The sequence below is a fragment of the Bos grunniens genome, chromosome 6 (assembly GCF_055505025.1).
Source record: "Bos grunniens cultivar Pamir isolate PY7600 chromosome 6, Bosgru_T2T1.0, whole genome shotgun sequence".
NCBI classification, from domain to species: Eukaryota; Metazoa; Chordata; class Mammalia; order Artiodactyla; family Bovidae; genus Bos; species Bos grunniens.
In genome coordinates, this window is record NC_141170.1 from 32,595,899 (window position 1) to 32,615,714 (window position 19,816).

The window sequence follows — 19,816 nt, forward strand, 5'->3', positions numbered from 1 at the left end:
GAGCCTGGAGAGCTACAGTCCATGGGGTCGCAAAGAGTCGGATACAACTGAGCGACTAACACTTGCCTTGCGTATATATCAGATCAGATCAGATCAGATCAGTCGCTCAGTCATGTCCGACTCTTTGCAACCCCATGAATCGCAGCACGCTATATATATATATATATATATATTTTTTTTTTATCAGTCTGAACAGTGATATTCATCTTTACCTATTTTCACTTAGTATAGATTTGACATCTTTCCTCACAACATATTAAAACCTACATTATTTTATTCATACAAATGTATGTAACAAATCATTTAATTTGTCTAGTGTGAAAGCTATGCTTAGATTGTTCCAGCTCTGTTGTTACCAAAAAAAAAAAAAAAAGTATTTCCTTATAGTTTGTACCTACATCTCTGCTACAATGACCTCTAAAATTTTTGAATGATTTAGCTCTTATCCTCAGATCTTTTCTTAGGTAGCCAGCAATTATTCCATTTTCTTTGGACTCTTTATCCTATTGATCTCTAACTGGTCTGGCACTTTAGGAAATCTAAATCCTTAACTTTCTGTGATGTGCATTACAAACATCTTTTCAAATCTCTCAGTTGACTTAGAAATTTATCAATATAGATCAATTGATATAAAAATTTTATATATTTTAAAATATTATACATGTAATTTCATATTTTAGAAATATACCAATAAAAAGTGAAGAGATGTAAGTATACAGTTAATAGAAATAATAAAATAAACTTCTGTATGCCTTATAAAGTAAGTTAAGAAATAGATCGTTGAAAGGTTGTTGTTGAATCACACGAATACACTGGGATTCTTGGCCCGCGGAGGAGAAGAATTCAATCCGGGGCCAGAGACGAGGCTTGATCGCTCAGAGCTTTTGGGTAATAAAGTTTTATTAAAGTATAAAGGAGATAGAGGAAGCTTCTGACATAGGCATCAGAAGGGAGCAGAGAGAGTACCCTCTTGCTAGTGTTAACAATGAAGTTATATACTCTCCAATGAATCCAAAGAATGTCTGGAGGTTGTAAAGACCTCACCAGACCTACTCCCATAATTTACATTTTAAGATAACAGAAGGTTTAATCCAGAGACTGTCCTTAGGCAAGATATATTATTGTTATATAATCCTAAGGAATGTGGAGAAAGAATAAAAGTTTGTCCTTTCTTCCTCCTTGAGAATTCCAGACCCCTCTCTCCTTGGGGACCCCTAGACTCCTTATCAACCTGCCTAGGAACTGACTGTCTCATCGTTACAGTTCTTAGAAATGCTCTTCTGTCATTAGAAACCACAAGCCTGACTTTGGTGAACATTTTCTTGGAAATTTCACATCTATCATTATATATGATTTCTTTAACACTCTGCAATTTAATTTTTTAATATTATACATACAAGCAAAGAAGTGTTGTTTATGCAGAATAGTTTTAACGATAAAATCATGTGTTTTCTTTTGTTTAAGTTCTGTATTCTGTTGTATACCTGATGTTTTGTGTATTGACAACTAGCTACTTGGGCTTCCCGGTGGCGCTAGTGGTAAAGAACCTGTCTGCCAAGCAGGAGACATAGGAGACTTTTGATCCTTGGGTTGGAGAGATCAGCAACTGACTCCAGTTTTCTTGCCTGGAGGATCCCATGGACAGAGGAGCCTGGTGGCTATAGTCCATAGGTTTGCAGAGTTAGACATAACTGAAGACACTTAGCAGGCACACAACTATTTATATTTTATTATATAATACTGCTACTATGAACATTCTTGTGTATGCCCTCTGTTGTAGAAGAGCAAACATGCCAACAGGATATAAACCATATATCTACGTTTAAATCTTTATCTATATTTTCCTCTACTGGTTAATTTCAGACTTTTGTCAAAAAATTATACTTTAACCAAGGCTATATAAATTTTTACCTTAACCAGCACATTGTTTTATTCCTCATTATACCACATCTTTAGGCAGCATATTATCGAATGAGTTTTATTAATCAACGAGGAATAAATGACATACCATAAAATTCACACATGTGCAACGATATTGATTATGTTTACAAAGTCCAGCAACTGTCACCATGTTGTAATTTTATAATTCCCCCAAAGAAATGATTTTTCTGAGCTTTGTCAAAGTGATAGATCTGAAATACTATCTTAGGTTTCATTTAGATTTCCTTCATTATTACTGGCTTGAGTAACTTTTAATACTTTATGGGCTATTTTCATTTCTGTCCCATGAATATCCTTCTCCTGTTGTTCGTCCATTTTTTTTCTAAAGGGTTTCTTGTGTCTTCATTATTGTTTCAATAAATTCTTTTTATATTCTAGGTAAGCCTTTGCTAGTTTCATGTACTGTAGAGACTTTGGTAGTTTATCATGTGCTTCTCATTCTCTTAAATATCGCATGAAGAACTTTGGGTTTTAAACCTAATGAAGTAAAATAATTAGCCATTTCCTTTTTTAAACACTTGAGGAAATCCTTTCTTACTCTAAAAGCATAAAGATTTCCTTTTATATTGTCCTCAAAGAAATCATGATTTTGCTTTTGAAGATTTTAATCTACTTAGTAATTTATTTTTCTGTATTTTGTATGTTGGGCTCAATTTCTCTTCTTTATACCTTTCTTCCTTTGCTCTTCCTTCTTCCTCATTCTCCCCTGTCTCCTTCCTTCTCTACCCCTCTTCTCTCTTTTTTCTTCCTACTATTGCCCAGGGATACAGAGTTGTACCATTATAATTTATTTAAAGCTTTTTCTTTTTCCTACTTATCTGCAATGCTTCCTTTATCATTAAGCATTTTCACTACTTAAGTGGTTTTTCTTTGATTCATTATTATATTTGCTTTTTTCTGTATTTGTTCTTGTTTCTAGCTTTATTAAGACATAACTGGACTTTTCTGGGGGTCCTGTGATTAAACTCTATGCTTCCACTGCAGGGGTATGGGTTCCTTCTCTGGTTGATGAATTCAGTTCCCACCTGATATATGGCATGGCCCCCCCCCCAAAAAAAAAAGAGAGAGAGGTAATTGACATATAACATTGTGAAAGTTTAAAGTGCACAGCATGATAACTTGCTATACAGAGAAGTGTAGAAAAATTTTCACCATAATAATAACCTCACATATTTACTTATTTTTGTGGTAAGAACATTTAATATCTACTCTCTTAGGAAGTTTTGAGTATATGATATTGTATTGTTAACCATACTATTAGTCACCATGCTGAATATTAGATCCCAAGAACTTATTCACCTCATAACTGAAAGTTTGTACCCTTTGATCAACATCTCCCTAAATTCCCCCATCCCTAACTGTCCCTGACAACCACCAATGTCCTCTCCTCTTTAAGGAGGTGCCTTTTTTTTTTAAGACTTCACATTTCAATGAAATCATACATTATTTGTTTTTCTCTGTCTGACATATTTCACTTAGCATAAGTTTCATTCATTTTGCCACACATGGCAACATTTCACTCTTTTTCATTGCTGAATAATATTCCATTGTATGTACATACCACATTCTCTGTATCTACCTATCCAAAAGTAGACTTATGAACTGTAGCTAGAAGGGGCTGGAACTGAGTGTGGGGCACTTTCAGGATCTCTGAGAGCACAGACAGAAGTGTCTCCTACTGGATCCGTGAGCAGCAGGTCTGCAAATGGACTGTAGCTGTGATGGGGTTGCAGCTAAGTAGGGAACCCTTCAGCATCTCTGGGGACACAGCTTTGAGTGTCTATTGCTTAGTCTGCATGTTACTGCGACTGCTGTCAGATGGTGGCTAGAAGGGGCTGAAACCAAGTCTGGAATCTTTATAGAATCTCTAGGTTGCAGATTAGAGTGACTCCCTCTGTGACCCTGAACCCTCAGGACTGCTGGTAGACTGGTTGTGAGGAGACTGGAATTCAGTACAGGAACCTTTCAGGACCCTGAGGTGCAGACAAGAGTGCTTCCTGCCTGGTTGCTCTGCCAGCTGGGCTACTTGAGGACTGTGGCTAGGACAGGGACAGCTCAGTTACAGGGCCTTATCAGAATCCACAGTCAGACCAAGTTTGTCCAACTTGCCTCTGGGGATCCCACAGGGTTTGAGCCAGTTGTGGGCCACTTCAAGGTCTACAGCTGGGACAGAGGTCTGGATGTTTATTACTCAACATGGGGTGAGCATGGCTCCTCTTGATTTCCTTGGCATATGATGCTAGTAACAGAGCCAAAGAGAAACATACTGTAGCTGAGTTCTCAGGGGTACAGAACTTTTTGCCATGTCTGCAGCCTGGAACCCACTCTCTGGGTCAGTCGTCTGGTTGCAAGCCTCCCCTCTCAAAAGTCATTGTCTGTCTTGACAATCTCCTGTCTTAATCTCAGGGCTCCCACAAGACACATATGTCTATGAATAAATGCCAAATCATTGCTGTGGGGGGCAGGTGGGGGTACATGATGGATATCTTATTTGGTCATCCCATTCAAAATATCTGGAAGGATAACACCCTCTCTCCTAGTATCTCTTCTGGAAAATCTTGATAATTCTTAGCCCTTTGCTGTTCTAAATAGATTTCTAAAATTAAATGTGAAATTCTAAAAAAATTGTAAAGTTTCATGAATCTTGGGATTTTGAGATTTAGTGAGAAATACAAGGAATTACAGTGAGTCAGTGGGTAAAGAATCCTTCTGAAATGCAGGAGATGCAGGAGACAGGGGTTCTATCTCTGAGTTGGGAAGATCCCCTGGAGGAGGGCATGACAACTCACTCCAGTATTTCACTCCAGTATTCTTGCCTGGAGAATCCCTTGGACAAAAGGGCCTGGCTGGCTACAGTCCATAGATTCACTTCATAACTGAAGCGACTGAGCATACAAGCATGCACAAGGAATCTGTAGATAAATTGGAGAGAATGAACAACTTTATGAATTTTGATTTTCCTATCAATGAACATGAGACCTCTATTTATTTTCTATAAAGGGTTTCAGCAAGACTTTATAATTCTGATCTGCATATTTTACGAATTTCTTTTAAAATTATTCAAAAATTATAAGTTGAAATATACAATTTAGTTAAACTTAATTCATACACAGAAATTGTAGTTGCCATTTCATCTTTTTTATATTATTGAAATAATCAAACTCTCACATTCATTCTAATAACAAAACTGTATATTCTCTTGGAATAAACAGAGTTTCAGGTTATCTAAAGAGACATTCAAGAGCAGAGACTCAGAACTGGAAATCACCACAGGAATTAGACCCAGGGTAGGAACATCTGAACTGTAATTAATGAGTTGCTGGAAATTTATTGTGGACAAACTTGACAGCTTAAAAATCCAGTGGGTCCCTATTTTCAGGTTCAGTTCAGTTCAGTCACTCAGTCATGTCCAGCTCTTTGTGACCCTATGGATTGCAGCACCCCAGGCTTACCTATCAAAAACTCCCAGAGTTTGCTCAAACTCATGTTCATTGAGTCGGTGAGGCCATGCAACCATCTCATCCTCTGTCATTCCCTTCTCCTCCTGCCTTCAATCTTTCACAGCATCAGGGTCTTTTCAAATGAATCAGTTCTTCGCATCAGGTGGCCAAAGTATTGGAGCTTCAGCTTCAGCATCGGTCCTTCCATATGAATATAAAGGACTGATTTTCTCTAGGATTGACTGGCTTGATGACCTTGCTGTCCAAGGGACTCTCAAGAATCTTCTCCAAACCTCAGTTCAAAAGCATCAATTCTTTGGCACTGAGCTTTCTTTATGGTCCAGCTCTCACATCCTTACATGACTACTGGAAAAGCCATAGCTTTGACTAGACGGACCTTTGTTGTCAAAGTAATGTCTCTGCTTTTTAATATGCTGTCTAGGTTGGTCATAGCTTTTCTTCCAAGGAGCAAGCATCTTTTAATTTCATGGCTGGAGTCACCACCGTCTGCAGTGATTTTGGAACCCAGGAAAATAAACTCTGTCACTGTTTCCATTGTTTCCCCAACTATTTGCTGGAAAAATAGTGATGGGACCAGATGCCATGATCTTTGTTTCTTGAATGTTGAGTTTTAAACCAGCTTTTTCATTCTCCTCTTTCACTTTCATCAAGAGGCTCTATAGTTCCTCTTCACTTTCTGCCATAAGGGTAGTGCAATCTGCGTATCTGAGGTTATTGATATTTCTCATGGCAATCTTGATTCCAGCTTGTGCTTCATCCAGCCCTGCATCTAGCATGATATACTCTGTATAGAAGTTAAATAAGCAGGGTGATGATATACAGCCTTGATGTACTCCTTTCCCGATGTGGAACCAGTCTGTTGTTCCATGTCCAGTTCTAACTGTTGCTTCTTGACCTGCATTCAGATTTCTCAGGAGGTGGTGGTCAGGTATTCCCATCTCTTAAAGAATTTTCTACTTTGTTGTAGTCCACACAGTCAAAGACTTTAGCATAGTCAATAAAGCAGAAGTAGACTTTGTTTTGAATTTTCTTGCTTTTTCAATGCTCCAACAGATGCTGGTAATTTTATCTCTGGTTCTTCTGACTTTTCTAAATCCAGCTTGAACATCTGGAAGTTCTAGGTTCATATACTATTGAAGCCTAAGTTGGAGAATTTGCTAGTGTGTGAGATGAGTGCAATTGTGCAGTAGTTTGAACATTCCTGGCATTGCCTTTCTTTGGGATTGGAATGAAAACTGACCTTTTCCAGTCCTGTGGCCACTGCTGAGTTTTCCATATTTGCTGGCCTACTGAGTGCAGCACTTTCACAGTATCATCTTTTAGGATTTGAAATAGCTCACTGAAATTCCATCACCTCTACTAGCTCTGTTCTTAGTGATGCTTCCTAAGGCCCACTTGTCTTCGCACTCCAGGATGTTTGGCTACAGGTGAGTGACCACACCATCATGGTTATCTGGATCACAGAAGAACTATACAAAAAAAGATCTTAATGACCTGATCATAGGGGAGTGCCCACAATATTGTGAGATTTCTTTCCAGGAGCTCAACCAATTTTTCATAATAAAAATCAAAGAAATAGCCCTTGTTTCCAGTTAGGGGAAGAGGAAAAGAATCATTTGGAAAGAAATCAGAGCCCTCTGTTCATCCTAACAAGGCTGTCCTCAGGGTAAACTAGTTAACTGGTGCACAATGTGCTAGGGATTATCAGAGCCTAACTGACCTGAGGCAAGAATACCTGACTCCAAGCCCCTCTAGACTATTGGATGGAAAAAGGATATACCCAGCTTCAGACCATCCTGCCCCATATAAAGTGGGGGAAAAAACAGAGATAGTTTTGAAGAATACAGAGGCTTAGAGTCAATAAAATACTGAGACTAATCTTTGGACCATAGAATGCTTCTCTCCCCAACTCACCACCACCTTTCAAATACCTGTTTACAGTAGTCTCTTACCCAGTATATCATGTCTTGCTATCAAGTGAAAATTACAAGGAACATCAAAAGGCAAAAACACACTTTGAGTAGACAGAGCAATCATCAGAACCAGACATGGCAAGAATGCTGTAATTATCAAAACAAGGTTTGAAATCAATGTTGATTAATATGCTAAGGGATCCAATGGATAAAGTAGACAGTATGTAAGAATAGATGTTCTGTATAAGCAGAGAGATGCAAATCCTGAGAAAAACCAAAAAAGAAGAGATAAAAACATTGTAGCAGAAATGAATTCAAAGATAAAATTTTACTGACATACTTTATAGTCATTTCTAGAGGACAGAAGCTGAGGAATAATTTCTATCACATCCTATGAGAATAGTATGATCAAAATGTAAAAACTAGACAAGGACATTACAAGGGAAAAAAGCTTGTTATATTTGTATAAAAAAGTTTATATAAATATCTGTTGTTAACATAGATGCAGAACCCTCAAAAAATGTTAGAAATTTCTGCTCTGTGAAAGACAATGTCAAGAGAAAGAAATACAAGGCACTGAATAGGAGACAATGTTTGCAAAAAACATGTCTGATAATGAACCAAAATGTTTTTTAAAAACACTTATAAACCCCAAGAAGAAATCGTGAAACCTGATTAAATAGTGGGACAAAGATAATAATGAACTGTATACAAAGATAGAAATTTGACAAATAAGTATATAAAAAATACTCCATGTAATTTTTTGGAAAGAGATGCAGATTATAATAATAATGAGATAACCACTGCACATCTATTAGAATGGCCAAAATGCAGATCACTGACAACTCCAAAAGCTCGAAAGTTGTGGAACAGGAGCTCTTATTATTGCTAACAGGATCTAAAATGGTGCAGTCACTTGGGAAACACTTGGTGCTTTCTTATAAAAGTAAACAAATTCTTGGTATCACACTTCTTGGTATTTACTCAAAGGAACTGAGAACTTATGTTTACACAAAATGTGATGTTTATAGATATTTATAGAAATTTCATTCATAACTGCCCAAACTTGGAAGAAACCAAGTAGTAAATGAATAAACTGTGGCAGATCTAAAGAAGGAATATTATTCAGCTCTAAAAAATGAGTTATCAAGTCCCAGAAAAACATCAAACCATGGGAGCACCTTTAGTGCATACTATTAAGGAAAAATCCCAGGCTGAAAAGTCTATATACTGAATGATTCAAACTCTGACATTCTGTAAAGGCAAAACTATGGAGACAACAAAAAGATCAATGGTTGCCAGGATGTGGGATGAAAGTGGGGGATTAATACACAGAGCACAGAATAATTTGGGAACAGTGAAAATACTCTGTATGATACCATAATGACTGATATATGTCTTTATTATTTGCCTAAGACAACCCAATTTATACTTGGTGTTAATTATTTTGTAAACCATGAACTTTGGGTGATTATAATCTTTCAGTGTGAGTTCATCAACTGTAACAAATGTACCATTCTATTGGAGATGTTGATAATGGGATAGTCTATGCAAGTGTGAAGACAAGCATATGTGGGAAATATCTCCACTTTTCCCTCAATTTTGCTATCATCTAAAATTGCTCTAAAAATAAAGTATTAATTCATAGATTGTGATACAGAAATCATACATGTTAGTTTTCTCGCATGTCTGTAAAAAAATAGTCTATGAAGCCCAATAAGGTTGTCTCTGGATTAATATCTACAGCTTGCATGAGTTACCACTGAGAGATTAGTACCTGTCTTCTGCTGAATACCTCAATCTGTCTCATCTACAATATGGCATTTTGTCATACATTTAGGCTCCCTCTAAGAATTCTTTGAAACTAAAAGGTATCTCAGTAGACTCGTCATGAAGGTTAAAATAATAGATTCAAACAGCAACAATATTTCCATGGTAGTTCAAATTTAGTGGCCATTGACCAATTATTTGTAAATTTTCTATTGTGTTTATAACTCAATTTGTGTAACAAAATAATAACAGAAAAAAAGATCGGTGGTAAATTTTAATTCCATATTTTTGTCTTACAGGTCTTCATCATAACATTTAGAATGTCTTAAGAAACTTACAACTTTTTCATACTTTAGCACACTTTTGCTCTTGTGTTGATATGTATTCCATACTGTGCATAACCGCTTCAAATAGACAATTTTAGTATACTAAGTACTTTAGTATACTAAAATACTTTGAGCTATGTCTTTCAAAAATGTTTTGCACAATAATTTCTCCTAAGAACTCAGTAATCAAGACAGGATGTCACACACATGGAGCAACACATCTAAAAAACATAAGCATGTTTGTGGGGAAACTGTGATGCTTTGTTTTCATCCAGTCTTTGGCAATTTCAAGCGGAATGTCCTTGGAAATGGCTTTTTTATTATCAAGTTAAATCATTGCCTATATAACTTCAATTGAGCAAGTGAGCACGCACATGCGCATAAGACTTCTGACATATATCCAAGCACTACAAAGTAGCAACAATTCTTTAAAAGGCTATTCAACCTGGAGTACATAAAAGCACCATTTCTGAATAGAATCTTTAAGAAAGGAACACTCTAGTCTGAATTTTTCTTTACTTAGATGCAACACATGTTTTTTGTGTGTACAAATGATTGACTTAGTAATTTGCAAATACTTGTTCTTTACAAATCTCCTAAAATGAATATTTAGAATCTGTCCTTTTCATAAAACATCATTTCAAGGTGACACTCAAATGTGTGATACTAGTAATGCATGCATGTATAATCTGCATTCCAAAGGGGGTTGTATTAGGTTTAAGTTACTCAGGGATTTCCTATGGAGAAAATAATAGCAAATCAATGAGATCTGACTCAGCAAGACAAAGTAAATTGATACTGGTGGGATTCTTCAACAATGTGCATGAACCCAAAACTGTAACAAGCGGAAAGGTAGAAAGATAGTCCTGAGTGGAAATTAGAAAACCCCTGAGAGCTGATTTGGTGTTTATGGTGGTTTTGTTGCTAAGTGATGTCTGACTCTTGTGACCCCATAGACTGTAGCCTCCCAGACTTCTCTGTCCATGGAATTTCCCAAGCAAGAATACTGCAGTGGGTTGTCATTTCCTTCTTTAGGGGGTCTTCCAGACCCAGGGATCAAACCCACAGCTCTAGTATTTGTCGGTGGATTCTTTACTGTTGAGTCATCAAAGAGGTCCTTTGTGTTAATAGGATGCAGCTAATCTGCCATCTGCCATTTAATTGGAGAGAAACCATGTGTATGAAATCCATCAGTACTTAGAGTTGTGGTTAAAATTTTTGATTGAATTTATTTCCTAAAAGAACTTATTTTTGTCAAAGAATTATATTTTTATTTGATTTTATTGAGTTTATTTTATTTTACATACTACTGTTCTTTTACTACCCAAACATTCTTTCTCCCTCCATCTCACTTCTCATACCTTCCTGTCTACCTTTCTATCTTCTTTCCTTTCTTCCTTCCTTCTCTTCCTCCATCTTTCATTAATATTTTAAATTTCACTTCCTTTCAACATCTAAATGTGATAAGTAATCAAGAGTTCCTTCATAGCACATCAGAAAATTAGTGGTGCAATTTTTTCCCAGCAAATATGTGTGCTAATAAGTTCAAGCCTACTTCTTTCATTTTCTCCAGGAAGACCCACTACACTATGTGAGACCATGGGGAAAGCGGAGATTTGGCTCATCAGGACATACTGGGATTTTGAATTTCCTCGTCCATACTTACCAAATTTTGAATTTGTAGGAGGATTGCATTGTAAACCGGCTAAACCATTACCTAAGGTAGGTCTATTATAGTGGAAAGCTCTTTCGTACTTTATATAATACTCTGATTTTCCTCTAAAGCTTGCAGTATCAATGACAGAGATATGCTTGCTGCTGAATTACTTCAGTTTTATACTTCAAATCTATTTTCAAAATCATAAGAGAAGTCTCTTATGAATAATTTTACCTTTTTTTACTTGAATACTTAATCAGAAGGATGAAATCTTCCAAGTGGCATGTTAAAAATATCAGTGTGTCCGTAGTACAGACATTGGGTTGAAAAACAGGAAGCTAGAACCTTGGCTATCACTAAGGAGACTGCTGCTGTCTTCCTAAGAAGCATGATGCAATTATAAATAGGGACATTTACTATGATCATTTGAGTGATAAAGATGCTTTCATAAAAGCTAAGTGTTGATAGAAGACATGGAACCAGACAGGGCTTCTTGGAGAGCAGTAGACTTTACTGAACCAGGAAAGAATTGATTGAAAAAAATTTTTTGAGATGACAATGATATGTTCAATTTCAAATTCACTTTAAGAAGTCAAAGGAAATTTCAGGTGAAGATTTCTAAAAATCATCTGGTTAATACAAGATTTCAGTCTCAGCTGAGAACACTGGAAATAAATTTGGGAGTCATTAATGTAAATTAGAAATCATATAACTGAGAAACCAAAATGCTGAATTGGCTCTTTATAACTATGATACCAGGAATTTTTGGGGGGTAAAAAAGAAAATCATGCACCCATATTCCAATGTTAGAAAGAATTAATAAGGAGTGCCAGAAATATCAGAAGAAAACAATATTTAGAAGCATAAAAAGAGAATAGTAGGTAAACAAAATAAGAATATTGTACTTGACTATATTCATCAATAGGCAGTGAAGAGACAGATATTTATTTGCTTGTGTTGTAGGTAAATGAGCATACTCTTTGTACAAGAGGGCAGGTTAAATGATGTTCCCATAAGAGTTCTTGATTTCTCTTTAGGGGAAGATGGATACTGAAGTTTAAAATTTCACTTCCGGATTGTGAATATGTGTTTCACGCCAATAGGTTATAGCTAAAAACAAGCTCCATTGAGTGTTATTACTGGAGATAAGAAACCAATATCTAAAATAAATAAAGGTACAGAAAGATGCATGACATATTCCATGGCTCACTTGCCACATCATTGTGTTTATCGTTCCACTCCCACTTTTCACATGCAGGCTATTTCAGAAAAATGGCTCAGACATGTTTCATAAGAGGGGAAATGTATTCCATTCCAAAACTCAGTTATTAATATAGATATTTCAGAAATATGAATACCAATCATGGCTTATCTTTCTCATGAAAGAATTATGCCAATCACTGGACACACAAAATAGAAAAGCAATGAAATTAAACTAAGAAACCAAATCAAACAGATAAGTGTATAATTCTTATACACAGGTATGTGTGTCTATGCCTTTGTGTGTGTGTGTGTGTATGTGTGTGTGTGTGTGTGATGTTTTTTTATTCAATCACTGTCTATGTAGGGAGATGAATCATAGAGATAAAACACCAATTCCTAGGACATCAGGTATTCTCTTAATTTTAACTGAGCTAAAAAGAGTGATCTGCTTTTGTTTATGGCATTGTCCTTCCCTTGGTAATTTTACTAGCCTGTTTTAACTGAGAAACACCAGTGACTGCAGGATAACCATGAATAGTTACAAAGAGATGACACGTCTCTAGAAGGTGACATTCACATAGATAATGAGGAACCTCAATCCCAGACTTTGCTGTCCCCAATTTGCACAACTTCCCAGGTGATGCTAGAGGTAAAGAACCCACCTGCCAATGCAGGAGACCAGGTAAGAAATGTGAGTTTGATCCCTGGAGGATGAAATGGCACCATGGTGGGCTCTAGTCCACGAGGTCGCAAAGAGTTGGACATGACTGGAGCAACTTAGCATCCAAGTGATCATCAGGAGAATTTTATTTGCAGAGAAATGTATAATTTACTTCTGTTCTAAGACTCACATTTTGGGCACATTGTTAGTGTCACACTCTTGTGAAACAGAAGCACTGTGTCATAAGTGTTATAATGACTGTAACAGGAATTTCACTCCATTATCTTTTTTCAAATATATTACTATATATAGCAGTTGTTTAAAATCATTTTAGCCCTATTAAACAGGGAAATAATAAACATGAGGAAAATATCCTAAATGCCTAACAGGAAGCTAAAGTTATTCAAAAGGTATTGACTGTAAACTGGGATGCTAAAAATTTTAAAAGCCTAATTCAGAATCCTTCTTTGGGCTTTCTTCCAAAGAATATTTTTACAAGTTTGCAGATAGGTCTGTTGGTTCATAAAATTAAACTTTGGGAGTAATAGTTCCATGTACCATGAGAACATCTACCATTTATCACCTATTAATTTTGTATAATGGTTTGGTTTCATGTTTTTATTGTGTAATCACCCATTGTATATTTAGCCCATCATTTCAGAAATACATTTCCTCCTAACAAGACTAGATGGTTCTATATGGCAGAAGACAGAGTCAATCTAACAATGTCCCTCACACATCTCTTGAGTCTTCCAATTTAGAAGTGTAAGAGAGTCTTTTCCCCCCTGTGATTGGCACTTATGTAATAAACATAATTTTGTTGATGTGTTCAGTTGTTCAGTCACATCTGACTCTGCAACCGCATGGACTGCACTTCTCTGTCCTTCACTCTCTCCCAGAGTTTGCCCAAACTCATGTTCATTGAATTAATAGTGCAATAAAATATAATCTTATCCCTGCAGGAAATGGAAGAATTTGTCCAAAGTTCAGGTGAAGATGGTATTGTGGTATTTTCTCTGGGGTCAATGGTCAAAAATCTCACAGAAGAAAAAGCCAATCGCATTGCCTCAGCTCTTGCCCAGATTCCACAAAAGGTTAGTATAAACTCCAATTCTGGTGAGCAGAGTCACTTTGCAATTGTAGAGAGTGGGTGGCTTTTAGTATTCTTTCCAGATAAAAGTTGTAACTCATCCTTCATGAAACAAAACTGGCACCACCTTTAAGTAAAAATGTTTCAAAAGATTCAGATGTATTTGGGACACACTTTACCACTTTCTTACTGAACCTTCACATTACTATGAAAATACATCTTTTCATGAAGTCATTTATTTTCAATGAAATAGAGATGAAATGTTAAGATCTAGTAATTTTTTCATATCAGAACTTATTAAATGCCATATACTCTGCCACATCTTTTATACACATAATCTTATTTAATTCTTAGATTGCCCATTATGACGTAGCGGTTTTCACTGGTCACATAGACATCCTAGGAAACTGAGGCTTATAGGGGTGAAATAATATGCTGAGGATCACACAATGAGTATATGGTAGTATTATGTCTGTTGGACTCCAGGGAGCACAGCTTTAACCTCTCTGTTATTCTGCTGGCCATACTGTTCAGTCCAGAAAAATGAATACACCATCCCAACCATGGTCTTTCAAAGAGGACAGGAAAGATTCCTGGAAAGATCTGAGAACCAAGTCACTTTAGTAATGGGGAAAAAACCCAGAAAGTTCAGTTCCATCTTCAAGGAGCATACAGCCAAATAAAGAGACTAGATCAACATACATACTAATGGGAGAGTGGCCCAGACAGATGAAACTGACTGTCTAGATATGTACTCATTTATTTAGACAGCTATACCTCAGTCAGTTGGTACACGTACCCTATTGCCTTCAGTTCAGTTCAGTTGCTCAGTCATGTCCAACTCCTTGTGACCCCATGGTCTGCAGCATTCCAGGCCTCCCTGTCCATCACCAACTCCCAGAGTTTACTCAAAGTAATGTCCGTTGAGTCGGTGATGCCATCCAACCATCTCATCCTCTGTCGTCCCCTCCTCCTCCTGCCTTTAATCTTTCCTAGCACCAGGGTCTTTTCCAGTGAGTCAGCTCTTCGCATCAGGTGGTCAAAGTACTAGAGTTTCAGCTTCAGCATCTCAGTTCTTCCAAATGAATATTCAGGGCTGATTTCCTTTAAGATGGACTGGTTGGATCTCCTTCAAGTCCAAGGGATTCTCAAGAGTCTTCTCCATCACCACAGTTCAAGAACATCAGTTCTTTGGCACTGAGCTTTCTTTATGGTCCAGCTCTCACATCCATACATGACTACTGGAAAAACCATAGCTTTGACTAGATGGACATTTGTTGGCAAAGTAATGTCAACTTTACTTTTCAATATGCTTTTCAATATGCTGTCTAGGTTGGTCATAGCTTTTCTTCCAAGGAGCAAGTGTCTTTTAATTTCATGGCTACAGTCACCATCTTCAGTGATTTTGGAGCCCAAAGAAATAAAAGTCTGTCACTGAGTTCACTGTTTTTCCATCTATTTGCCATGAAGTTATAGGACCACATGCCATGATCTTAGTTTTCTGAATGTTGAGATTTAAGTCAACTTTTTCACTCTCCTCTTTCAATTTCATCAAGAGGCTCTTTAGTTCTTCATTTTCTGCCATAAGGGTGGTGTCCTCTGCATATCTGAGGTTATTGATATTTCTCCTGGCAATCTTGATTCCAGCCTGTGCTTTATCCAGCCCAGTGTTTCTCACGATGTACTCTGCATATAAGTTAAATAAGCAAGGTGACAATATACAGACTTGATGTACTCTTTTCCCTATTTGGAACCAGTCTGTTGCTCCATGTCCCGTTCTAACTGTTGCTTCCTGACCTGCATACAGATTTCTCAAGTGGCAGGTCAGTTGGTCTGGTATTCCCATCTCTTGAAGAATTTTCCAGATTTGTGGTGATCCACACAGTCAAAGGCTTTGGTATAGTCAATAAAGCAGAAGTAAATGTTTTTCTGGAACTCTCTTGCTTTTTTGATAATCCAGCGGATGTTGGCAATTTGATCTCTGGTTTCTCTGCATTTTCCAAATCCAGATTGAACACCTGGAAGTTCGTGGTTCATGTACTGTTGAAGCCTGGATTGGAGAATTTTGAGCATTAATTTACTAGTGTATGAGATGATCTAGTTCTCTTAAATTAAAAAAAAAACTTACAAATTATTTTAATTTACCCTTTCAGAATATCAAGTGGTATTTGCTGTTTTCAGATTTTGGTATAGACTTTTTCTTGAAAAACTTTCTTCACAATATTTTTTGTTTTTGATTTTTAAGTTAAAGTTAACTGCCGTAAAAGGTACACATGAACATGTCCATTGTTTGAAACTTTTAATAAACTTCTGTTTACTTCATATAACATCTCAGCACAGGCTTTCAAACAGCAAAACAAAGAAACAAACAAAAAAACTGGTATGGACTATATGATTTCTAAATAGCTCTATAGCCTTAAAATGCCTTAATTTTGTTTGTTTGTTTGTTTGTTTTTACTTCACAACTAAAGCACTGTCTTCCACAGGTTTTATGGAGATACAAAGGAAAGAAACCTGCCACGTTAGGAGCCAATACTCGGCTCTATGATTGGATACCACAGAATGATCTTCTTGGTAAGACCAAGGAAATTCAATAAACAAGTGAAATATTTAAATTTCCACATTTTACTTGCACTTTTGAAGCAAATATAATTAAAGAATTGGTCATTTATTTTAGATTGATACTTCCTCTGATTCTCAAAAGGGGATCTTCATTTTAAGACTCTCATCATTCTTTAAATTTCAATCTCAGTTCAGCTATTACCTCTTCAATAAGTCTTTCCAGACAATGCAAAGCGGATTAATTTTGCCTTTTTCAGGGGTCATGGTATTTTTGAGGTAGAAATTACCCATGTTTTCAGCTTTCATAGAAAATATTGCTTTCTTCATTGAGTTATCCAAGAGTTTTTACCCCATGTTTTTCTGAAATTCTGTTAATGTTTCACCCACATCTCATCTAATCTCCTATCTAGGTCATCCCAAAGCAAAAGCATTTATCACTCATGGTGGAACCAATGGGATCTATGAAGCTATCTATCATGGGGTGCCTATGGTGGGAGTCCCAATGTTTGCTGATCAGCCTGACAACATTGCTCACATGAAGGCCAAAGGAGCAGCTGTGGAAGTGAATATAAACACAATGACAAGTGCAGATTTGCTCAATGCCTTGAGAACAGTCATTAATGAACCTTCGTAAGTACTACTATTTTATTTTATTGTGTGTGTGTGTGTGTGTGTGTGTATTTGGCTGTACTGGGTCTTCATTGCCTCTCACAAACTCAATAGTTGTGGTCTGCAGGTTTAGTTGCCCTACAGTACTACCACTTTTAAAGGCTTATCTTTAATTATTTTACCTGTGATACTCAAAAATGTCCAATGTTTCATGCATTTTAAACTAGTGTATTTTCAAATATAAATAACAACTGCAACATTATCATATGAGAACCATTTTATTACTTCCTCTCCCAAACTGCTGAAGCTATTGGCTGAAATTGTAAAACAAAACCAAGATTTCAAATATTCTATTAGTGCTTTCTCAAAAAAAATAATGCTGGTGATTATGTAAATTCTCAGATCTTTTCCTGGACAATCTGCTTATGGACTTCCTAGTAGGTATTTTCTCTCAGTATAGGGTTATTTACAATCTTGATCTGGAGTAATTTCAAAACTATAATTCACACAAGGCCAATATACGTTCTTGGAAAAATGAGGCAATTCATTTACAACTGACTTATTCCATCTTTTTTATATGTTTGTGTTTTACCACATTCTGTAAAGAATGTATTTCTTCCACTCCCTTCCTCATAACTCTTAACATGGTATGTGACCAGCAAAGTTCATGTCACAGCAAGAATTAACATTTTTTTAACCTACCTGTGGCTTTTCGTTCATTTAGCATGTGACATGCATCCTATACTTACTTTTTTCTTCAACTGGAAGGAGATTTTTTTAATACTCAGATAATGAACAGAAGATTACTATATAGATTATTAAAAATTGCTCCTAAAAACTAATCAGAAAAAATAAAAATCTAGTAGAAAAGTTGGAACAAGAATTTTGCAGAAAAGGAAATATGAATTGGTTATAAGCATTTGTTCATTAAAACCTCATCCCTAAATAGATAAAGTCAAATTAAAACCAAGAGATAACATTTTATACTTACCAGATTGAAAAAAATAAAGAAATTAAGAAATCTGGCCAAACTATTGACCAGAATGTGGAACAACTGAAATCCTCAGAAACTTGTCTTAAAATTATAAATTGATATAACCATCTTGGAAGATGATTTGGCGTTAGCTAGTAGTAGCTCAGATGGTAAAGCATCTGCCTGCAATGCAGGAGACCTGGGTTCGATCCTTGGGTCAGGAAAATGCCTTGAAGAAGGAAATGGCAACTCACTCCAATATTCTTGGCCTGGAGAATCCCATGGGCAGAGGAGTCTTGTGGGCTACAGTCCATGGGGTCACAGAGTCAGACACGACTGAGCAACTAACACACACAGTGACATCAAAGTCATGAACAATGTGAAATTCCACTTCTAGAGAAACTCTTGCCTTTGCTTTGTGAGCTTGAACATGCCACAAGTGTACAAAGGAACATGGTCTATAATAGAAAAAGAAACTGAAATAACTCACTGTCTATCAACAGGGCTGCTGAGTAAATCATGGGGTATATATCTAATGCAATACTACACAGTAGTAAAAAATAAACCATGAATAAACCATCAATACAGACAAATTTCACATACAATATTGAGCAAGAAAAGCAACTTCTTAAAAATACGTATTAGATGATATTTCTTATTTAAAGTTCAAAAGCATGGAAACTAAATGCAAACAGGGTAAAACTACAAAGCAGTGTGTGGCAATAATAAACATGCATTCAGTCTTTACCTCCATGGAAAAGAGAGAAATGTGTTTGGAAAGGAATCTTCAGGGTAATACTTTTAATTAATTATTCTTTCTACCTTATGTATACATGTATCCTGTTAAGTACAGGATAAATTTAATTTTTAAAAAATATTGAAAATTGTATGTGTAAAGTTCTTTTAGCTCTGAAGGGAGGAATCCTCCTAACAGATGGTAATGTATAAATTAGAGTCATGACTGTAGAGAATAAAGCTTTAGGATAAAAGCTATGAAATACTACTATACTTACCTTAAATGAAAACAAAACTCTATATATAATTTCCATGTTTTTGCCTACCAGTTATAAAGAGAATGCTATGAGGCTAAAAAGGATTCACCATGATCAGCCTGTAAAGCCCCTGGACCGAGCAGTCTTCTGGATCGAATTTGTCATGCGCCACAAAGGAGCCAAGCACCTGAGGCCAGCCGCCCACAACCTCACCTGGTACCAGTACCACTCTCTGGATGTGATTGGGTTCCTGCTGGCCTGTGTGGCAACAGCTGTATTCTTGGTCATAAGATGCTGTCTGTTTTCTTGTCGAAAATTTGGTAAAACAGGAAAGAAGAAAAAAAGAGAATAGATCTTTCTAAGTTTGCCAAAGGCTTGCATGGGCACTTCTGTTCATTCTAGCCACAATGACCGTAAATATATCTTCATCTTATTTCCAGAATTCCATTCGTCTCTACCTTAACATAGATATAAATTCTAGAATTCAACAACAGCATTAACCATGGGGATGTTCCATTCTTTCTTTATCTTTTCCCATCTGGCTTTACTCTCTTCCTCAAACATTCGTAAGAAAGGTACACAAATAATTTTATGTTTGTCTATTCATAGTATCAAGCTTCCGTGGTGGCTCAGAAGGTAAAGAATCTGCCTGCAGTGC

At 36.4% G+C, this 19,816-nt stretch overlaps 1 protein-coding gene across 4 annotated transcripts in view; it reads left to right on the plus strand.

Moving 5' to 3' along the window:
- The window catches only part of UGT2A2 (UDP glucuronosyltransferase family 2 member A2), a 56,495-nt gene extending 36,895 nt beyond the window's left edge, over nucleotides 1–19,600 (plus strand). For all 4 annotated transcript variants that reach the window (XM_086405513.1, XM_086405515.1, XM_086405512.1 and 1 more), the window contains 5 exons: nucleotides 10,985–11,133; nucleotides 13,895–14,026; nucleotides 16,509–16,596; nucleotides 16,995–17,214; nucleotides 19,231–19,600. In XM_086405513.1, the coding sequence (XP_086261639.1) occupies nucleotides 10,985–11,133; nucleotides 13,895–14,026; nucleotides 16,509–16,596; nucleotides 16,995–17,214; nucleotides 19,231–19,510 (869 nt within the window). In that variant the 3' untranslated portion in view covers nucleotides 19,511–19,600. The remainder of the gene's footprint in view (nucleotides 1–10,984; nucleotides 11,134–13,894; nucleotides 14,027–16,508; nucleotides 16,597–16,994; nucleotides 17,215–19,230) is intronic.
- The last annotated feature ends 216 nt before the right edge of the window (nucleotides 19,601–19,816 follow it).